Raw genomic sequence first — 23,103 nt, 5'->3', positions numbered from 1 at the left:
AGTTTTCAAAATTAGCAATAGTGGATGGCTGCTTCCAAATGGCATGAATGCCCATTTAACCTTTAGTGTCTAAGGGGTGGGTGGGTGGACTTCTCACATACCAGACCTTCACATCCTATGTGGTCACATCAAGCAGAAAAAAAACAGATATTACATCAATTTAGTCCAGTTTAACTGTGGTTAAATGTTCCTGGACTACAACTTCCAATGTTTGAGATTTTGTATGTATAGAGTGCTAAATGAGTGCTGGAAAAGGTTTAGGTATCTGGCTGTGGAGCCAGAGGTTGGCAGTTCAATTCCACACTGTGAGTAGAGCCAGCCTGGGTGGCCTTGGGCCAGCTGCACAGTCCCAGGAGACCCCCCCAGAAGGAAACGGTACTTCTGAGTACTCTCTACCTGAAAAACCTTGGAAAAGGTTGACATAAAGTCAGAACTGACTTGAGGGCACACGATTATTATTACAGTGTTGCCTCGCAAGACGATTGCCTCACGGGACGATTAATCCGCAAGACGATTAGTTTTTGCGATCGCTGTTGCGCTTCGCAAGACGATGGTTTCTTATGGACAATTTTCACAAGACGACGGTTTTTCCCCATTGGAACGCATTAAATGGATTTCAATGCATTCCAATGGGGAACCGCGTTTCGCAAGATGATGTTTTCGCAAGACAGCGATCTTCACGGAACGAATTAACATCGTCTTGCGAGGCACCACTGTATTAGAAAAAGCAAACCTGAAAGTGTACATAAGGGTGCTTTACAAATGAGATCTCCCTGATCTATCTTGTGCAATTTGTTTTAGTTATGAAGTGGGATAAATGGCAGCTGTGATGAGCACAGGCACCTGATTTTTTCTGAAGACTCTTAAAGAGATGTTCAGGTGTCAGACTTTCTGACCTGACACCATCATCCCTCACCTTGGGCTATACAGCCCAAGTCTGATGGATGTGGCAGCATAAGAACATCTGGGGAGCCACACTTTACAAGCTAGCGGGGAGGTCGTGGTGCAGCTGGAATAAGAAGGCACCTTTGGAGTATGAAACAAGAAGTCATCCTGGAGACTTCTTTGGCCTAATGGTGGAAGTTCTCATGTTTGTGGGTCACCCAGACCAGCAGTCCCCAGCTGTTCTTGGACTAAAACTCCCAGAAACCTTCACCACGATCTGTGCTGGCCTGGATTTCTGGGAGTTGTAGTCCACGAACATCTGGGTTACCCAAGGTTGGGAATCGCTAAGCTAGGTCATCAGTCTCCAGGGACAAACTCTTCTCTGCAAAGCTACGCAGGGCAAATCCCTGGAAGGAAGGTAAGCTGGGAGAATTTGGCCTTAGCAGCTTTCCAGAAGATGATGAAGCTGGTTGTCCCTGATCTTCTCGAAAGGGAAGACCATTAAAAAAAAGATGGCCATGATGGAGGTGGTACATGCTGCTTAGTTCTTTCACACACCTTCATTGTGCTGGGCTCTTCGCCTCTCGTCCCGCGGCGTCCGCGTCCCGTCCATTTTTCTAGGTTTGAATGGCAAACATAGGGAAGAATCAAAAGAGGGCCCTGGCAGTCCCATTCACAGCCTTGGTTGTGAATCACTCCGCAGTGCCATGCTTACATAACAACAGAAATGCAACCATGATTTCAAATCTTATCTGCTCCCCTGCCCTGGACCTAGATTTGTAGCGCCAGCTTTGTTCATCCCCGATTTAGGGTTACACTGAATGCTGGAGGCGTTCAAGAGAAAACTGGACAACGCTCTTGTCAGATCTGCTTAGATTTGGATTCCAGCACTGAGCACAGGGTTGGACTGGATAGCCTTAAGAGGCCCCTTCCAACTCCATGATTCTATCATTTCATGCTGAGCATTACTCTATAACGCAGACCTGGGTAAAGTGCAGCCCGAGGGCCACGTACAGCCCGCGAACCGCTCCTGTCTGGCCCGCAAACAGTTTTGAACATCAAAAACCATTTATAGCTTTTTGTCTAAAGTTGATCAGTTGCTTATCTTTAACATACCGCAAAAAAACCTCTTTAGTATTTGTGAAGATTAAAAAGTTTAAAATAAAAAAAATCATAACAACACTGTTTCATTTTATTTTTAAATAAAGTTGGTTCGGCCCCCAAACACAGTTCAGATTTTTTATGTGGTCCCCTATAGAAATTAATTGTCCACCCCTGCTATAACAGATTCATTTACTCTTTGCTCTATTTTCAATTTGCTCCATCTGCTAGGGGCATCCACAGCTTATCTTCCCATCCCAACCTCCTCTGGTTTGCTGGGTGCCATTTTGAAACCCCCATGACCAAATCCAGGGGTGTAACCACACGAGCCAGCTTGATCCTTTCTCCAAGGCCTTCCAGAGCCCATACGTACGGGGAATAAGGGTGGGTCCGAGGGGCGATCGTCCGTTGCGTTCCAGTCTGCAACACGTCCTGCGGGGTCATCATTACGTAGAATTGGCCTATGGGGAGCAAGATAACGAAGAAATGAATCTGCTACCAGCAGGGACCAGCAATAAAATGCTGGAGTTCAGAATGCTTCTGATCGGGAATATAACCAATGTGGTATACCAGATTCAGACAAAATCCCAAACTCCAAACTTCAGTGGCCAAATTGAGTTTTACCTTTGCACTGTCTGAATGGGTGCAGAATTGTCATATTAGGTTTTGAGACAAAGAGAACTGAATTTATCGGTTGATTCAGATACAAGCTACAAACAGAACGGGATGGAACATAAATCAGTTTTGCCTACTAGTATGAATAATAATTATACAAGTTTTCACTCTTGGAGAGAAACCAGGGGGGCCCCTGAACCTCTTTTCTCCTCACAACGAGTTTATGTTGTTGTTGTTGTTGTTGTTGTTGTTGTTGTTGTTGTTGTTGTTGTTGTTGTTGTTGTTGTTGTTGTTGTTGTTGTTGTTGTTGTTGTTGTTGTTGTTGTATTTTGTTGTATTTTGTTTCTTTGTTTTGTGGCCAATTTTTAATCCAGGAAAAATGCTGAGTGGCACTGGATTACAGTGGTGCCTCGCTTAACGATTGCCTTGTTAAACGACGAAACCGTTATATGATGAAGTTTTTGCGATCGCTTTTGCGAGTGCAAAACGATGTTCCTATGGGGAAAATTCGCTTAACAATGCTCGGTTCCTTGCTTCGGGAACCGATTTTTTGCTAAACGACGATTTAGAAACAGCTGATCGGTGGTTCTAAAATGGCCGCACGCTGTGCAAAATGGCTCCCCGCTGTGTTTTCAGAACGGATTCCCCGTTTTACAGGCAACGAAAATGGCCGCCCCTATGGAGGATCTTCGCTGGACGGTGAGTTTTCAGCCCACTGGAACGCACTGAACCGGTTTCAATGCATTTCAATGGGCTTTTTCATTTCACAAGACAATGTTTTCGTAAGACAGCGATTTTCACGAAACGAATTAACATCGTCTTGCGAGGCACCACTGTATTACAATTCCTGTGCAGAATTCCTACTGACTGGCATCTTTCCTGTGGAGGATTCACCTGGAAAAGTTTTCGAACTGTGTAGGATTCGACTATTCAGGGGGGAGGTTGGGAGGGTTGCAAAGGACAGTAGGTTTGGGGGGGTTCAGAATTACTTTGGCCTCCTCTCTTCTTTCAAAAAAAAAACAAAAAACAAAAAAACAACCAAACACATTTTAAGGTACCTAGTACACAAACCATGGAAACAAGCTGTATGGAAATTGGCAGCTTTGATTCTCTCTTTAGGGTTTATCACATCTCCCAATTTCCTCCACATCACTGCAAAAATGAAAAAGTTACATCCGTTTTCGGTTTCTAATGCACCAATTTTACAAACTGAAAAACCCATCAGGGGCACCAATCAAATTGGATGGGGCACAAATTCTGCTCAAGCAATGTGGGATACTTTCTGAAGCTCGAAGTTGGCCTCCAAACGCCTTCCATAGCAAATCAGGAAAAATACATTAAAACACACACACACATTTGTACACAATTCATTTTCCAGGTTATATGGCAATGCTTCTGGGTCATGTCAACCTGCCCCCGAACTCATTTAGATTAGCAACCAGGTTGTCCCCATGATCTTATATTTTAAGTTTCACTTTACAACACATCCATTTCTACTTCTTCAGCAAGGAAGACTGAAGGGAGATACAACAGTACTTATGGAGGGAGGGCTGGATCCATCATCCTGGAGTGCAGGACACATAATACTGGGCTCAAGTTACAGGAATCTGGATTTCGCCTGATTATCAGAAACAAACTTCTCAACTGTTAGAGCAGTATGACAATGGAACCAACTACCCCGGGAGATGGTGAGCACTCCAACACTGGAGGCATTCAAGAGAAAACTGGACAACCGTTATGTCCAATATGCTTTGGATTCCTATACTGAGCAGGGGGTTGGATTCAACGGCTTTCCAACTCCGTTATTCTATCATTCTTCATGCTTCTAGGGAACAAGCAAGTGCTTGATTCATCGGGCTTGCTGTTCGCTTCTACAGTGGTGCCTCGCTTAACGACAATAATCCGTTCCAGGAAAATCACCGTTAAGCGAAAACATCGTAAAGCGAAAATAAAAACGCCATTGAAACTCGTTGAAACCCGTTCAATGCATTCCAATGGGGTAAAAACTCACCGTCCAGTGAAGACCCTCCATACAGCGGCCATTTTTGCTGCCTGTATAGCGAGGAATCCATCCCTAAACACAGTGGGGAGCCATTTTAAGCACCCAGCAGCCATTTTGAAACCGCCGATCAGCTGTTCAAAAACCGTCGTTTTGCGAAGAATCGGTTCCTGAAGCAGGGAACCGATCATTGCAAAGCAAAATTCCCCCATTCAGACCATTGTTTTGCAATCGCAGTTGCGATTGCAAAAAGATTGTCCTTAAGCAGATTTGTCGTAATGCAGGGCAATCGTAAAGCGAGGCACCACTGTATTGCTTTTATGGTATTTGAGCAGGAGGTGGACAGCTACAGCTGTTCCTCCTTGCCTTAGAAGGCCCTTGCTTTTCCTACCTCCAGCCTGTGTGAGCGACTGATCCGTTGTCTGCACCGACACTGCCGTGGCGTCCCCCACCGTCGAGGCAGGGAAGTAGGCAAAACGTGCCTCCCCGCTGACGGCGTCCGTGGCTGGGCTCCCGCCATTGCTGAACGGATTCTGGATCACAGCCTGTGGCCAGCGGAACGGCACAAAGGAAACAAAAGAGGACCAAGTTATTCACTCTCCATTTCCGATTCTATTCCCGGGTCCAGGAAAGGATTGGAGCTTTCACAAATGAGAGGAAAGCAAAGATCCATGGTGGGATAAACTGTGTGTGGGGGGGGGAGGAAACACAGGGGTAAGGTGGGACAGTTTGGCCACGACGTCCCTGGATGCTTCTAAAAACAGGAGCCCCGGCTGGTGTCTTGGGATTTCAAAACTGAAGCTCATTTAAACACATCCTACTGGCCCTTCTCCTCCACAGATCTCCTTGATCCTGCATCGAGACTTTTTTTCCCCCTACACCGGATCTGGGTGAAGTAACTAACACTGTTGTCTCAACACAAGGATGACTCCTCCTTCTCAATGCTAAACAAGCACCAAAAGCAAGCCATGTAATTCAAGAACACATTTTTCAACCTTGATGTTCCAGCTGTCCAGGAGGAGGGCGGGGCAGGTGGCGCCAAACAGATATTTGCAAAGAGGGTTGGAGAACTTTTCACCTTCCAGAGATTCTGGGCTAAAGCACTCTGAATCCTTTACCGTTGCTCCTGGGGGGGTCATGCCGTTTGGGAACTGAAATCCAAGACCCTCAAGAGGGGCAAAGCGCATCCTCTTCCTGCTTTCAAAGAGTAAGCAATTTCTTTGGGTCCTGTGCCAGACTGCGCAGACTGGCACGTACGTTGGTAAACCACAAAGCTCTTTTTTACAGTGCAGCTCTTGTACGTCTGGCATGTCAGTTTCCCTTTCAGGAAAATGGTTTCTTATCTTGAAACCAGAGGCCAAAGTCCAAGTGGATTTAACTTTATTCTCATGCACCAACACAGCTACCTCTATGTTAGTCAACACTTGAAAACTCACTTGCAGAACTAAGGGAAGATGATCCAACAGGAGAAATCATCATCATGAAGTGCTGTCAAGATGATCCTTTTCAGGATTTTTCAGGTAGATACAACTCAGAAGTGGTTTACTAGCTCCAGAGCTAGTTATCTAAACCACTGAGCTATCCAGCCAGCTAACAGGAGAAAGTGGCATTTAAAACGTCATAGCTCGTGATGCTGGTCTTAAGATTCTGCTAAACCTCACCTGACGGTTTCATATGTTAAGACCAAACCTCTTTACTTTTGACTAATTGCTGTGCAAGTATCTTGTTTCAAGTGCACCCTGCCCTCTAGTGTTTAAGAGACGGAAGTCCTTCTGAAACATAAATACTGATCTACAGTGGTGCCCCGCATAGCGACGTTAATCCGTTCCAGGAAAAACGTCGCTATCTGGAAACTTCGCTATGCGGGGGCAGGGGGGGACCCCATAGGAACGCATTAAACTCAGTTTAATGCGTTCCTATGGGGACAAAACTCACCAGTAAGCGAAGATTCCCCATCCGGCCGCCATTTTCGCTGCCTCAGTAAGCGAGGGCAGGGCGCGAAAAAAGAACGGGTGGCCATTTTCTTCTTCCGGCGGCCATTTTGGAACCGCCGATCAGCTATTTTGTAGACATCTCAATGCGACGATCGGTAAGCGAAACGCTTACCGATTGTCGCAATGCGATGTTTTGCCACCTAAAACATCGCAATGCGATCGCTATGCGGATTCGGTGTTAAACGGTGCGCTCGTTAAGCAAGGCACCACTGTACTTCTTTTGCACCCGATTCCTGCTGACAAATCTTGGGTATCTGGCGAATACAAAGGTGATCTTGCAAACCAGCAACCACATGCCAGAACTGTTCCCCCACCCACCCAAATTGAGTTATCTACCTTCTAAAGCAAGAGTTCCCAACCTTCGGTAACCAAGGTATTCCTGAACTGCAATTCTCAGAATCCTGGTCAGCACAGCTGGTGGTGAAGGCTTCTGGGAATTGCACTCCATGAATATACCTGGATTATCCAATCTTTCTAAAGGGCTAGATATCTGTGCTTCTGGACCCGCATAGAAGCATAGTGTACTAGGCTTGTAGACACAGCTAGCAAATTGTTCTTGGCTGGCTAGTCACCTTTACATTGCAAATACAGTGGACCCTCGACTTACAGACTTTTCAAGTTACAGACTTCTCTGGCTGCAAAATTTAGGTTCGACTTGCAGCCGGAGAATTGACCTACAGACTAGAAAAAAACAAAATGGAACAAAAACGGCCGGTTACGGATTAATTGGTTTTCAATGCATTGAAGGTCAATGGAGACTCGACCTACAGACTTTTCGATCTACAGCCACCATTCCATTACGGATTAAGTAGAGGGTCCACTGTAACATTCTTGAAGGCAGATTGGAAGGTTATTCCCGGGATCCTTATTTTCTTCCTTCTTCAAATGAATGGGAGGAAGACAGCCCCTTTCATAGGACCTCAGAGGTTTGAGAATGGAGAATGGGGTGGGAAAGGGGAAGAGAACATGTGGGAAGAATAAGCTTATGAAGATCAATGTGGGTTCCAGCAAGCTGGCCACCACATTCTGGCTGGCAATGTCCACCAACTGGGACACGGCTGATCCCAACATGCTCATTTTGCAGGCAGCTGAATCCGTGGCTTCTGGGTGAAAAGGAAGATGAGGCGTGCCGCATTTTGCAACGGGTGAAGGCATGATGCATTCAGGGTCCACATCTACCCTGCATCAGGCAGTTGCATACCCAAATGGCGACATTATCACTCGCTGCTCATCTGAGCCCAAAGTTTTCAAAAAACCGAAGTGCGCCTCTTTCTCACCTCTGACTTAAAGACCGGAGACGTGCTTTGTATTTTTGACACTGAAAACTGTTTACTCAACACATTTTTTTTTAAGAAGGAAAAGGAAGTATCAGCTGTCTACAGATATCAACCTCTGATTTTTTTTTCTGAGTTGGTTGTTTCCTGACATGAAACCTCAGAATAGTCTTCCTTATAGGGCTGCTTCAAGGCATTTTGCTGCCTGAAGAAGCCTCACCACCACTTAGATTCTGGTTTAGACTCAGCCTTCTTGGCTTCTTAGGGATTCTCCAACACCCGCCTCTCACTGGGAGATCTTGGCTCTAGCAGGAGACGGAGACACCGTTTTTCTCCCCTTGTTACTGTTCTTCCAGTTTGCATGGAAGATCATTTGCACATCCCTCCTGTCTCTGAGCAACGCTAGTGATTTTTCCTTATGTAAAGCTAGGCACGCACATCGCGCAAGGAGAGCAAGGCAATAAACATCCAATGTTTCTAGAATTACCAGTTCATGTAAGAAGGCAGCACCTCTTGCATTTTCTAACATGGTGCAGTTTACAGAACTGAACCCAATGCTTCCGTGGACGTGAGCATTTTCTCCAAACTGACCCCCTGCCTGAAAGAACCCACCATCTCCGAGGAAGCCCACGCATCTTGGAAGTTTCCCAGGCATTCGGCAAGAACAAAGTAAGTCAAGATCTACGTTGCTGGCCTGAAGCACAAGTCAAAATGTCAATTCCAGAAGAGCCAAACATTATACTCAACACTGCTAATGGGACAAAGTATTCCACCACATCTGAGAAATTTAGGGGGTGAAGGACAGACGATGGGGTACAAAAAGTTCCTGCCGAGGATGGCTGAAATCCAATTGACCTTGGCTAAGGTTACGACTGTGGAAGTTCACTCGGGCAGCCCATATCAGGCTATGCAACCCGCCTGGGTACCTATTTTCCGAAGGCTTGCACAACTTCCAAGTTATGCAGGCACAGCTATGCAACAGGATTCTGGCCAATGTGTGGAGATTCAGGTCCACTCGCCCCCCCCCAAGACACGAGGATCTGCCATCTGAACATTCCTGTACCTAACAGGAACACGGATCCTGCTTATTTAGATTAGCAATTTTACAAAAAGGAGCACAGGGTATCCATCTCTCTGTTTATTGGGTGAAAAACGATGTACACAGTCAAAAGTATGAACAGGATTCAGATCTGAGCCACAGTGTTAGAGAAGTTTTAAATTCTTTCTCCAGTGTCCCACTGGAGTTCCTTCAGTTTTTGTCTTTCTCCTGCCTGCTCGAAGGTAAGCTTCCCAAGCAGAAATGACGGCGTGGGGCAAAGAACGTGGGGAAACCCCAGAGAAAAGAGCTCAGCTTTTCATCTTAAAACAAAAAAAGGGAAAGGGAAAAAATGGACAAAGTAAAAGCACTAATTTTGCCTGCCAAAGAAAGAAGAGGTGAGAAGATGCATAACGGAACACAGGTCTAAACAGGTCACATTATTCTAGATGTTGGGACCTTTTTTGGAATAGTTTCTAGAATTCTCAAGTTAACAGAGCCTGTGGCTGGAGATTGTGGGACTTGTAACAAAAAACAAACAAACACAAAGGATCCCAAGATCTAGAACAACCTGGGATATGCCAAGAACTGTTGAACTTTACATCTTAGAGTAACCTTCCATCTTGCTATGAACTTCCCTCACACAGGTACAAACCTGCTGAAGTGGCTTTTGGTGCACAAAAGCTTGTGTATTGTATGACATTTTTAGTGGCCTATAAAGATATTGCCTATCTTTCTGCACTGAGATCTTTAGCAATGGGACGTGGTGGCACTGCGGGTTAACTGCAGAAATCTCTGCACTGCAAGGTTGGAAGACCAGCCGTCGTAAGATTGAATCCATGCGACGGAGTGAGCTCCCATCGCTTGTCCCAGCTCCTGCCAACCTAGCAGTTCGAAAGCATGTAAAAATGGGAGTAGATAAATAGGTACCACCACAGTGGGAAGGTCACGGCATTCTGTGTCTAGTCGCGCTGGCCACGTGACCACGGAAACTGTCTACAGACAAACTGCTGGCTCTACGGCTTAGAAACAGGGATGAGCACCACCCCCTAGAGTCAGACACGACTGGGCTAAATGTCAAGGGGAACCTTTACCTTTACATATTTAGCAATGCTTCCTTATTCCGCTTCATTTTGAAGCCTTTTGACCCATCTCGTTGTGGCTTTTTAAAGTTACCTAAGCTGCCTAATCCGAGACTGTTATTTCGCTGTTCCAACATGACGGCTGTTTTTCCAAACCGTATTTTATTTTAGTGCTGCTTTTAATGTGTTTATCGTTGTGCATGGTGGCGGGTGAGATTTCACAACTGGAAGCCGCCTGGAAGATGCGCCGCAACCAGAAAGGTGGGGTGGAGATTGCTAAATGCAAAGAAGCAAACGCCAAGCAAACCTCCTGCTCATCTGGGGGGGGGGGGAGCGTCCTAACTTTTCCCTCACCTGAGCAACAGCTTGTTGGCCGCTGGTGAAGGCTGCCGTGGAGACCACGCTGACTGCCCCTGTTGCATCTGTTTGTCCATCCAGCTGACTGTCTGTCACCTGAACGACTCTGTATGTCACCTAGAAGAGAAAGCAAAAAAAGACTCAGTCCTTCCATGATTTACTACCGGAGGGAAAACGGTGGTCTTATCTTACGGAGAGCCTACGTTAAAGGCAGTAAAAACCACTCAACCAGCAGTTTGAAATGAGGGCCCTCATCTAAATGTAATCTAGGAAGCAGCAGCTACTGGCTCGTCTAATCCAAAAATTACTGTATTTTTCTGTTTATAAGACTATATACAGTGGTGCCTCGCAAGACAAATGCCTCACAGGATAAATGGTTTTGGCAATGGGTGTGTGTGTGTGTGTGGGTGTGAATTGATGACTCACAAGACAAATGTTCCTATGGCCGTGCTTTGCAAGACAAATGTTTTCCATTTTTTGTTCCTGCCTCATGTTCGCTGATTTTCAAATGTTTTTCTATGATGTTTAAAAAGTTTTTTGATTGAAATTTTTTTAATCATCTGCACAATACATATAGCTTTAAAGAGCACTTAATAAACCCTTTGTTTTGACTTTTTTTGCCCATAGGAACGCATTAATTAGGTTTCAATGCATTCCTATGGAAAAACACGTTTCGCAAGATGAATTTTTCGCAAGACAACATTAACCGTGGAACGAATTAAATTCGTCTTGCGAGGCACCACTGTACTTTTGTCTAAAATCTTTAGACTAAAAATTGAGGGTCGTCTTATACACCGAAGTAAGATGAGGAAAGAACAAAATACATGGAGGGGAAAGGAGGGATCAAAGTGATCCTGATTTCCCCTCCACTTGCTGAGCCCCACTTAGGTTTCTTAATTTTGGGTTAGAAAAGTGGGGGGGGGGGGTGTCATATACACGGAAAAATACAGTAGTAGTCATTGACCTGGAGCCAAAAAGGGGCATTTTCTGCATGCATAATACAGACCACCACACCTACCAGTGGCTTGGCCGAGAACTTGGGTGATTTCATATATGTTCAGAAACCAAAGAGAAGCATTTTAAAAAACTGCAGGGTGGTAAAAGCTGTAAGACCCAAAACCGCAGGAAAGAGTAGAGCTACACCTCTGGCACCATCTCATGGTACCATTTCCTTGCAGATTATTACTGCAAAAATAAGCACTTCTATTCACAAGGTGATACTGACTCCTTTTTTTCAGCAGTGAGCCGCTCCTCGCTCAACACAAAGCAATGGTCAGGAGAATTTTATCAACAAGTGTGAATGGTAGTGAGCAGAAGAAGGTATCTCGTAGACCACCTTGACCAGCGGTGTTCTCAATATTCACGCTGCCCTTTGCTATGTAAAAATTAGCATGCAACGTGGGTACGATATTGTGAAGCAGTATCGGGCCATTTCCTGGGATTTTAAATTGTGGATATAGAAGGACATTATTATTATTATTATTATTATTATTATTATTATTATTATTATTATTATTATTATTATTATTATTATTATTATTATTATTATTATTAACTGGATTTATACCCCGCACCCTCTGCCAATCAGGCCACTCTGGGCAATTAACAACAAGATAAGCAAGCGCAATATCAAAGACAGCACAAAACAAATACAGTCGTGCCCCGCTTAACGATTACCCCGTATAACAACGAATCCACTTCACAACGATGTTTTTGCGATTGCAATTGCGATCGAAAAACGATGGTTTGAATGGGGTTTTTCCGCTTTGCAACGATTGGTTCCCTGCTTCAGGAACCGATTCTTCGCATTACGACGATCAAAACAGCTAATTGTCGGGTTTTCAAAATGGCCGCCAGCTGCTCAAAAGGGCTACCCGCTGTTTTTAGGAGCCATTTTTCACAAGACAGGCATCCGAAAATGGCCGCCCTATGGAGGATCTTTGCTGGATGGTGAGTTATTCAGCCCATTGGAACACATTAACCGGTTTTTAAAGCGTTTCAATTGGTTTTTTTTATTTTGTTTGACGACGTTTTCGCTCTACAGCAATTTCGCTGGAACAAATTAACATCGTCAAGCGAGGCACCACTGTAAAATAATACATATGTTCAACAAATAAAATAACTAGCAGGATAAATTAAAACAGATGGCAGTGAAGGTGGTAAAAAAGGATGATGAAAAGGGTGGCAAAAAGGATGGTAAAAAAGGGAGGCTGAGATCTCAAAAACCTACTACTCAGAGAAAGCCTGGCGGAAGAGCCAAGTCTTCAATGCTTGTTTGAACTCATTCAGCGAGGGTGCCAGGCGGATCTCCATGGGCAGGTTGTTTCCAGGCAGGGGGGAGACCGCCAAGAAAGCCCAGTTTCTTGTTCTTTCCCTCTGAGTCTCCCACGTTGTTAAACAGGAGAGGGTTTTTTTTGATTAATTGATTTGCAGCATTGGTGGTTTCTTAATCGCTGACTGTTCCCTTCTGCACAAATTATCTCTTCCTTGACAAGCTATTACTTGTCAAGCTTCTATGGAATGATGTGAATTGGTGAAAACTCTACTGCCTGCAATTTAAGGTCCAGCTGAAACATCTCTTTCCGAAAGGTTCTTTCTCCTTAGACTTTCGAGTTTTCAGGAGTATGCTGAGTCATTCAACATTGAATCATGTGATTGGAAGCAAGACAGAACAAAACACTGGACCGTCGGTGACTTGTATCCCCCTTCTCTCATATTCTAAAATCAAATGACTTCTACTGGAACGAGCAAGAGATACGTTGCCGCCGGGGGACCACCTGCAGTCCCAGAACCCCAAATGGAATTTGGAAGAGAAAATTTGCCCCACAATGCCACCCCCTGGTGATCTCTAGGGGATGAAATGGATAATTTTGGTAGCTGCATCCTAGGCTCTCTACACCAAGGGTCCCCAACCCCCGGTCTGCGGCCTGGTGCTGGTCCGTGAGCTTCCTTGAATTGGGCCGCAGACATGGATCTCTGCCACCCATGCCCACACGTACGTAAGCATGACACAGCCACCCGCGAGTGCAACACACCCACCTGTGAGTGCAGGGGTGCTCCCACCTTCCCCGCACACAGAGCCCACACCCCCTAACCGGTCCACAGTCTGAAAAAGGTTGGGGACTGCTGCTCTACACCAGTGGTCCTCAACCTTGAGCCTCCAGATGTTCTTGGACTTCAACTCCCAGAAATCCTGGCCAGAAGAGGTGGTGGTGTAGACTTCTGGGAGTTGTAGTCCAAGAACATCTGGAGGCCCAAGGTTGGGGACCACTGCTCTACACCATCCATATTTTAGATTTTTTAAAATTTTAGGAGCAATGGGCTTCATTTAAAAAAAAAGCTGCTTTTGTAAAAAAAAAACTTTGGAGTGGGGGTTTGGGAGCACTGAAGCTCTCTGAGGTCAAAGGTGAGATTGCAGACCCCCCCCCCCAAAAGACAATATGTCCACTCCAGCTCTACCATCCGGGCTTTATTGGAAGCATCTGCAAGAAAAGCCAAGCTGTCAAGATGCATCGTTACCTGTCCTCCATTGTTCTCTGTGCGGAACTGGTACTGGATGTTATGATCTGTGAAGGCCGCCTGCTGGACACTGGCGATGGCCACGGCCGTCTGCTCGTCTGCATTTGTGCCATCTACTGGGGCAGAAAAGAAACCTGTGGCAGTAAAAATGGAAACTTCAGGGGGTCCAGGGGGCATTTGTGACCGAGCCCTTTTTTTCCAAAACCCTGACACTCTCCTGTCAAGAACCATAGCCCTGGTTAACGCAAAGAAAGTAAACAAGACAAGACAGAAAGCTACAACTCTTCTAGATAGACCACCACCGCTCTTTCCATCCAAATCATCTGGGCAGGAGACTCCCAGGTCTTGCAAAGACACCCCTAAGAGTCTTGGAAAAGCAGGGGCCGCAGATTGAACGTTGAGCGAAACTCTACCGATAGACAGCAACAACGAGCGGAACAGGCGGATGCCGGTGGCAAAGACTTTTATGAATGATGCCCAGAAGATACATAACCTGCAGAGATGTATTTTCATTCGCAAAGGTTATTTTTAAGAAGGGCCAGAGGACCTACCTGTTTCAAGCAAAACCAAGACATCGGTCTGACCTGGTTATATGAGAAGGTGAGAACCATGGGCAAAGGTCTTGGGATACAAAAAAAAGTAGCAGAAAGAAAGCCAAGGGAAAAACCATAAAAGCCAAAAGCTTCTACGGGGACCAACATCCAACACCAACTGCAAGACACCAACTGGAAGCCATCAAGGCCAGAAGTTTCTAGCCACTTGGCATACATGCCAGTTTCCACGCCAACCCAGAGGGGAAAGCCAACAATATACAGCTTCCTTTAAGAGACACAAAACGAAATCTTTCTATAAGGCGGAAGACAGCAGGAAAAGAGGAAGACGCAATACGAGGTGGACCGACTCCCTGAAGGAAGCCACAGGCTCAAGTTTACAAGAGCTGAGGAGGGCGCTCGTTCATAGGATCAGAGGCAACTTGACAGTACATCACAACAAGCAATGATATATCCCAAACAACTTTGTTCTCCCTAACCTAAAAATGGACAACTGCACCAGTCAGAGAAGAGCAACGGGGCATCTAAAGGCCAGTTCTGCTCACCCAGCCTGTTTTAAGTTTCATATAATGTTTGTCTTTAAAAAAAAAAAAAAAGGAATGACGGTGAAACGGCTTCTTAACACTTGGGGATGCCCCACCCTCTGGGAGCGTCAAGATGATTGCAACTGGCTGCTTTTACCCCAATTCTTCTCCCCCCCACATGTGGACCACGGTACCTCGTTCTGCCCACTTCTCAACAAAGGGCAGGCCAATGGGACATCGCGGGGAAAGCGGGCTTGGCAGAAGGCACTAAACCCATTTCCTTGTGATAAAAGAGGCAAGGGAAGAGACATTACTTGGAAACACCACCACGGACAACCTGGTGGGAAAGGAGATGTGTGTAGAGGATGAAGTGGGGAATCTGTGCTCCCAAACCTTGCTGGACTACAACCTCCATCATCCCTGAGCATCAGTTCTGGCGGCAGGGAATGCTGAGATTTGGAATCCAACCCCGTACAGAGAGCCACAAGCTCTCCACTTTTGACACAGCAAATTAACTAATGCCCAATTTTGGGGGTAGGAGTGTGTGGCTCCCCACCGGAGCATCCTTCACCATTGGCAGGAACTGCACTTCAGCCATGTTCACAGAGCCACCTTTTCAAAACCTTGGCCTAGAGCAGAGGTCGTCAACCACCGGTCCGCAGCCCGGTGCCGGTCCGTGGCCTGAGCTGAACCGGGCCATGAAGACACACCTCCTGTCCACCCCCCCCCCGCATGCACTCCCCTCCCTACAGCTGCTTTGGGCACATGCGCGTACCAGCACTGGCGTGAGCGCTCCCCCACCCCTTCATGCATGTGCCCGCACAAAGGGGTGGGCGGGCCCACAGGCGCTCCTGAGCATGCGCGAAGGGGTGGGGCAGTGCTCACACCGGTGCTGTTGGGCGTGTGCGTGCTCCCCCACCGCTTCATGCATGCACCTGAGAGCACGCATGCACCTGTGCAAGTGCGGGGTGGTGGTGTCCCGCCTCCTTCAGAGGCTCAGCCGGTCCGTGGTCCCAAAAAGGTTAGGTGGCCTAGAGCAGTGGTCCCCAACCTTGAGCCTCAAGGTGTTCTTGGACTACAACTCCCAGAAGTCTTCACTACCACCTCCGCTGGCCAAGATTTCTGAGAGTTGAACTCCAAGAACATCTGGAGGCCCAAGGTTGGAGACCACTGGCCTAGAGGATCCCTGACATAGAGACAGGCATCAGTTGAAGCAGAGTGGTGTAGTGATTACAGTGTTTGTCTGGGAGTTCCGGATTCCAGTTTTCTTTGAGCAACAAAACTCATCTGGCGGCCTTGGAAAAAGCGTTCCCTCTTGCAGCATGGTCTACCTTACAGGGTCATTGTGAAGATAAGGTGGGGAAGAAGAGAGCCACACATGTCACCTTGAGCACTTCAAAGGAAAACAGAACACAAATGAAATTACTAAATAATTGGGAAAATCAATCCCAGTGTATAACTAATTGCACACCATTAAGTTCTGTTTTCATTGCTAGAGGTGGGCTGTCCCGATTAGATTTTAATTTGTGAGTAATCAATGTCACACCTTTCATTTAATGGCTGAAATTCTGTTGGTGCAGCTACATCAAGGAAGGCTGACACTATCATTATCACAGCAGTTTTTCACATATCAGACATTTCCTCCTCCCGTCCCACAGCTTCTATGGCCTCCCGACAATTACACAGGAGCCTTGGAAACCTTGGGACACAGGTAGGAAATTTTTAATTTCTGAACAAAATCACTGCTGATTCTGACATCATCAGCCTTATGTGAGGGTAGATATTTGAAAACAATTTCAGCCAATGGGTATGGCTGAACCCCATCTTCAGTGGGTAATGAGCCGGGAGAAGAGGAAAGATGCCCCCCAAAACTGCCCACTGGGGATCCCGACAGGGAAAACCTAAAATAACTCAGCTTCCGTTCACACACTGACATGCTATACGCCTTACTTATCAGGCGGTGGCCTGGTAGTAGAAATCCCTCCCCAGGCAGGGGTTACAACTTGCTCGCGCAGGGTGGTTGGGCATTTTCTGGGCCAGCCCGGGACCCCTCCTCACCTTCCGGCAGCTCGACTCCCTCTTCAACTTCTTGTCCTTTCTCGTGGCTGTGACAAAGAGAGAAGAGAACGACTCAACAAGGACAGGGTTTGAAAGCCATCTTGAGCAGAGAAAAAGAAGCCAGACATAAACCTCAGATATAACTGAAAGATATGCAAACTGGCACCCAGATGTATGGATAAGGCTGATCGCAGAGGTACCGCATTTTTCTGTGCATAAGACTATACTTTTGTCTAAAATCTTAAGACTAAAAATTGAGGGTCGTCTTATACACGGAAGTAAGCTGAGAACAAACACAAGTGGAGGGGAAAGCAGGGATCAAAGTGATCCTGGAGGATTAATTGTCGCTATGTGGAAACATTGCTAAATGGAACGGAAAAACCCACAGGAACGCATTAAACTTTGTTTAATGCATTCCTATGGGGCCCAAACTCACAGTTCAGCGAAGTTCCTCCATAGCACCGCCATTTTCGCGCCCTTGGTAAGCAAGGAAACCGTGCGAAAATGGTTGTGGCGGCCATTTTGGGCACCCAATGGCCATTTTGGAACCACCAATCAGCTGTTTTAGGAACATCGCAATGCGAAAATCGGTAAGCGAAACGCTTACCGATTATTGCAATGTGATGTTTTGCCCATTAAAACATCGCAATGCGATCACATTAGCGATCTAAAAAAATAGATCACTATGCGGATTTGTCGTTAAACGGCGCACTCATTATGCGAGGCACCACTGTATCTGGTTCTCGTAGGAACAACCTGCAAGCAGTATCAGGAAGTTCCCAACCCTGCCCTCATCTAAACATCACACCAGAGCTTTCATTTACAGATGGTTCTGGGCACCACCTCCAAGAAAGTGGCAATGCTGCCCTACCTGTCTGGGCATCTAAAACATCTGGAGGCATGCCATGTGGGAAAGGAGGCACTGAGGTCATCCGTCACCCAGGCATGCTATGCTGCCACCTTCATGGCTCTGTCAACGGTGGCACCTGCCCCTCTACAGCAAAGGAACTGGGCCGGCCCCCAGAGAAGCACAGCTCTCTCCTGATGGCACTTACTGAGCTTCCCTAATACAGTGGTGCCTCGCAAGACGAATTTAATTCGTTCCACGGTTAATGTTGTCTTGCGAAAAATTCATCATGCGAAACGCGTTTTCCCATAGGAATGCATTGAAATCTAATTAATGTGTTCCTATGGGCAAAAAAAAGTCGGAATACAGTCAAATTTGGTTTACAAAGGGTTTATTAAATGCTCTTTAAAACCATACATATTGTGCAGATGATTTAAAAAAATTCAATTAAAAAACTTTTATCTTTTTAAACATCATAGAAAAACATTTAAAAATCAGAAAACATCAGGCAGAAACAAAAAAAAACAGAAAACATTCGTCTTGCGAAGCACGGCCATAGGAACATTCGTCTTGCGAGTCATCAACCACCATTGCCAAAACCATTTGTCTTGCAAGTTTTTTGTCCTGCGAGGCATTTGTCTTGCGAGGCACCACTGTAATAATAACAACTGTGTGACTGCAAGTCAGTTCTGACTTAGGGTAACCCTTTCTAGTGTTTTCAATCAATCAATCTTTAAAACGCATACATGTAATCTTTAAAATAAATGGAAGCAATTAAAACATTTCAGGATATCTAAAACAGTATAAGTTAATAAAACAGATTACCCAGACATCGTTTTTATGACGGGGTTAGGCAGAGGCAAAAGAAAATTGTCTTTTGTATTGTTTGGGCAGAGAAAGAGAATTTGGCCACTGATTCGGTGGTTGTCTTGTTTATGTCGCTTAACAAATATTTTATATGCCAAATCAGAGTCCTACCTGGGAAGCCCACTGGGGAATTGAACTCCGAACCTATGGCTCTATAGTCAGATAATTAACTCACTGAGCTAACCATCCAGTTCTGAGCCTCACATGTCTGACACACACATGATGCATGTACAACACCTTTACTTATGGGCTACAAGCAGAAGAGGAATAATGGCAGGCAAAAAGTTTTGTGACCGCTGTTGCAACTCTTTTTGAGAAATTTCTGATAAGGTTCCAGGAAAGATCAGACTTTCTGTAGAAAACTGTTTCAATTACTGCTGCTCTTGAACCATCTGCACCAAACCCATCATCTCCTATCATTAGCATCAAACCAAATCGCCCTAAACCAGCATGTGAAGCCAGCATTTCAAACTTCATTCACTTCCTGCTAGACAAGGAGGTATGGGGCCGAGGGCCGAGAGACATGGGATTCAGAAGTAAAACCAGGAGACAAAAATTATTTAGGACATAAAACTTGACACCTAGGAGTGAACTTGAGGGTTTGGCCAGTGCAGTTGTGAAATCACACACATCAGGGTTAATTTTACTTACTTTCTATTTTTTTTCCATTTTAAAAATTAATTTTGTTAATAATACATAATAATATAACTATAAAGACAAAACCAAGGAAAGATTCAAATACTGTATTTTTCAGTGTATAAGACTATACTTTTGTCTAAATCTTTAGACCAAAATTGAGGGTTGTCTATACAGGGAAGTAAGCTGAGGAGAAAACAAAAACAAGTGGATGGGAATGCAGGGATCAAAACGATCCTGCAGCGCTTTGATCCCTTTCCCCCTGCACTTGCTAAGCCCCACTTAAATTTCTTAATTTTGGATTAGAAAAGTGGGGGGCATCTTATACATGGGGGTGTCTTATACACAAAAAAATACGGTAACATGAAACTAAGAGGAAACAAATTTAAATCAAAACACAAGATGTATAATACATCCACCATCCCATGTTCTTCTCAAAGGTAATTTACTTTTAAGAAAGATAGCACAGCACAGTGGTTAGCACACAACTAGGTCTGGGAGAAAAGCAGGGTTGAATCCTTATTACCCAGCCTGAAAGCTTGTTAGGGAGCTGCAGGCTGGCCTCAGTTGAAATGATCTCACGGGGTTGCTGCTAAGATTAAAAGGGGCTCTAGGACCCAGGTATGCTGGTCTTCTTTCCTTGCAGAATATAACCATTTGAAGAAAAATGCACACGTTTGAGTGAAAGTACACACCAAATTTCTCCAAGGCAGAAACGAGGATCTGAAGAGCACAAAAGATAGATGGAAGTGACACATAGGAGATTTCACCAATCTGGCCTGCTACAATCATCATCATCCCCAACTAACATGGCATGGAGGATAATGGGAATTGTAACCCAACTCAAGAAAAGGGCTTGGCACACCAGCCTTTTAAAAATAACATATGTATTAGGTCAGTGGCCCCCAACCTTGGGCCTCCAGATGTTCTTGGACTACAACTCCCAGAAGCCTTCACCACCACCTCTGCTGGCCAGGATTTCTGGGAGTTGAAGTCCGAGAACATCTGGAGACCCAAGGTTGGGGACCACTGTATTAGGGAGGTATGTACATACATATCTACGGTTGGAACTGTTGGATAGCTCAGTGGTTCAATCATCTGGCTGCGGAGATAGAGGTTGGTAGTTCAATTCCCCACTGTGCCTCCTGGACAGGGGCTGGTCTCAATGACCCATAGGATCCCTTCCAGCTCTGCAGTTCTAAGATTAATTAATTAGCTTGCAAACCATCCCATAGCATACTTGACAAAAGTGATACTAAACCACATTAAATGAATTAATACAGTACGATATATGAAAATATCCTGTATATCATAAAATCAATAAAATTACTGTAACTAACTAAATCTATCTTTAAATAAACAAACAAACAAACAAACAAACAAACAAATATAAACAACTTTGAACATCTCAGGGAACAAAGCACTAGATAAAAAGCAGCAGCTTCACATAATTCTGTTTTGATGAATTGCTTAAAAACCGGGAGGGACAGTAGGTGCCTGCCCTCCACCTCTGTTGGACATTTGTTTCAGAGATATGGGGCCACCACCGAAAAAGCCTGGTTTCCATTCCTGTTATTCACTCTTCTGGCCTCCTTTAGGTGTTACAATTTTTAACACCGTGGATTGTCCCATGAGTGAGACAGGCAGCGGTTTTGCGGGAGAGACCTTCTGCTGTATGTTCTTACTTAGGCTTTCCCAACCCCTTTACACGGATGTCATTCTGTACACACCTCCTGCTTTTTGCATTTTCCCCACAGAAAGCAAAGAGTTGATCCACTTCACACGGGCGCGTTAGTCTTCTACATCAGTGGTCCCCAACCATGGGTCTTTCCAGATGTTCTTTGACTACAACTCCCAGAAGCCTTCACCACCATTTCTGCTGGCCAGGGTTTCTGGGAGTTGAAGTCCAAGAACATCTGGAGGCCCAAGGTTGGGGACCACTGTTCTACATGTTAAAGCAAATCCTAGTCAGCACAAGGGTACTGCTTCCCCCAAATAACCACATATAAGATTGCTGCCTTCTAACCATGAACTGCTGGACAGTCCCGTGGTTCCAGACTCTAGTTGAAGAGCCGAAGGTTGGGAGTTCAATTCCCCACTGTGTTTCCTTGATAGGGGCTGGACTGATGATCCAGTTCTGCAATTCTATTACTATACATCATTATTATTTATTATAAATATCTTAAGCATCCAGCCCTTATGGTCAGGAAGATATCCTCAAAAGTGACTGCCCACTGCTTATCCAATGATGGCTGGCTTCTCTAAAGCCCAAGCCGCTGGAGAGCCTTTCCAGTCACCATAGAGAGGTCCCGGAATCCAAGATGAGCAAAACCAGGACATAATATGCAAAAATTAACAAACGGCAAAATACAATTACTGTATATAGAAAAGCAGCAATAATAAAAAATGGAACGAACTCTGGCTCCACAATTTAACATAATTCTGTCTTCCTGTATGCAACAATTATATTAGAATACAACCCATATTATTTGTCTTCCTAGTGGACCCCTTATGATCTGACAACTCCTGTTTCACCAAATCAAGGGCCCACGAAAGTGCAGCCCCATCTCTGATCGAGGAAGCAGGAAAACCTCCCTCCTTCCTTCCTGCAACGGCCGAGGGATCTCAACCCAAACATTCCTGAAAGCAAGAGATTCCTGAGCTGATGCCTATCGGGAGGGTTCAACATTAATATCCTTTTGCTTTCTCCGCGAATCGACAGCGGGAAAGGCACACGGCCAGCTGCAAAGCTGGAAGGCGTTCAACTGCCTTAATCCTTCGCACTGGCAGAAGGAGATAAGGCTCCTATCTCAGACAGGATGTTGGCGCAGAGACACCGCCACGCAGCTGAGAGAAGGTGCCCACAGCAAGGAAGGCTGGGGGAAGGAGGTTAGAAGCCAGGGTTGGGAGGAAGCTGCGTCCTACTCTCTCGAAGACCGGGGAGGCTGTTTGGGGTCCTCTAGCTGTACCTGGACTTCAGCTCCCAACAGGCCTACCCAAGAGTGACGTTCCATCAGAGCTGCCGTCCAAAGTCTGGAAGACCACCATGGACCACCCTGGGGGCCATATTTCTTTTCTGGATAGCCCGTGTCTAGACCAGCAGTTCCCAACCTTAGGTCCGCAGATGTTCTTGGACTAAAACTCCCAAAAGTCTTCACTGCTAGCTGTGCTGGCCAGGATTTCTGGGAGTTGTAGTCTGGGGATGCAAAGTTGGGAAGAACTGGCTAGAAGCAAGCAAAGGTGGAGAACCAACATTGGAGAAGAACATCTTATCTCATCCTCCATGCCTTCTCCTTGCAACCCACCAAAACATTAAGGCAGGGCCTCCAGGTTCTCTAATTCTATAGAAAGGACAAGCTAAAGATTCCACGTCCTTAAACACCACGGATGACCTGTGAGGAGTTGCTGAAGGGCCAGTCATTCCTAAATTCACCCTGAAGGTTTAAACGCTTACAAAACAACCTCCCAACATCACTCCCAAGGGGCTCTCAGAACAATGGCACAACCACTGAATTTATTTCATGTACAGTGGCGCCTCGCTAGACAGTTACCCCGCATGACAGTTTTTTCGCTAGACATTGGCTTTTTGCTATCGCTATAGCAATTCGCAAAACAGTGGTTCCTATGGGGGAATTTTGCTGGACAATGTTTGGTCCCTGCTTCGCAAACCGATTTTTGCTAGATGATGATTTTGACAGCTCCCTCCGCGTTCGCAAAACGGGTGTTTTCGGGACCTAAGCTTCACAAGACAGCGATTT

At 45.6% G+C, this 23,103-nt stretch overlaps 1 protein-coding gene across 6 annotated transcripts in view; it reads right to left on the bottom strand.

The window, feature by feature from the left end:
• The window catches only part of USF2 (upstream transcription factor 2, c-fos interacting), a 37,709-nt gene that overhangs the window by 7,945 nt on the left and 6,661 nt on the right, over nucleotides 1–23,103 (bottom strand). The window contains exons 1-7 of one of the 6 annotated variants that reach the window (XM_020777875.3): nucleotides 19,872–21,156; nucleotides 16,996–17,042; nucleotides 13,863–13,996; nucleotides 10,341–10,460; nucleotides 4,992–5,145; nucleotides 2,360–2,447; nucleotides 1,444–1,502 (exon numbers count right to left, since the gene is read on the bottom strand). In XM_020777875.3, the coding sequence (XP_020633534.2) occupies nucleotides 1,444–1,502; nucleotides 2,360–2,447; nucleotides 4,992–5,145; nucleotides 10,341–10,460; nucleotides 13,863–13,996; nucleotides 16,996–17,042; nucleotides 19,872–20,143 (874 nt within the window). In that variant the 5' untranslated portion in view covers nucleotides 20,144–21,156. Of the gene's footprint in view, nucleotides 1–1,443; nucleotides 1,503–2,359; nucleotides 2,448–4,991; nucleotides 5,146–10,340; nucleotides 10,461–13,862; nucleotides 13,997–16,995; nucleotides 17,043–19,871; nucleotides 21,157–23,103 lie in introns of those variants that run through there. The other 5 variants (XM_020777876.3, XM_020777877.3, XM_072980176.2 and 2 more) reach the window with 5 other exon arrangements.

Source organism: Pogona vitticeps, chromosome 9 (assembly GCF_051106095.1).
Source record: "Pogona vitticeps strain Pit_001003342236 chromosome 9, PviZW2.1, whole genome shotgun sequence".
NCBI lineage: Eukaryota > Metazoa > Chordata > Lepidosauria > Squamata > Agamidae > Pogona > Pogona vitticeps.
This window is presented reverse-complemented; position numbering and strand designations above follow the sequence as displayed.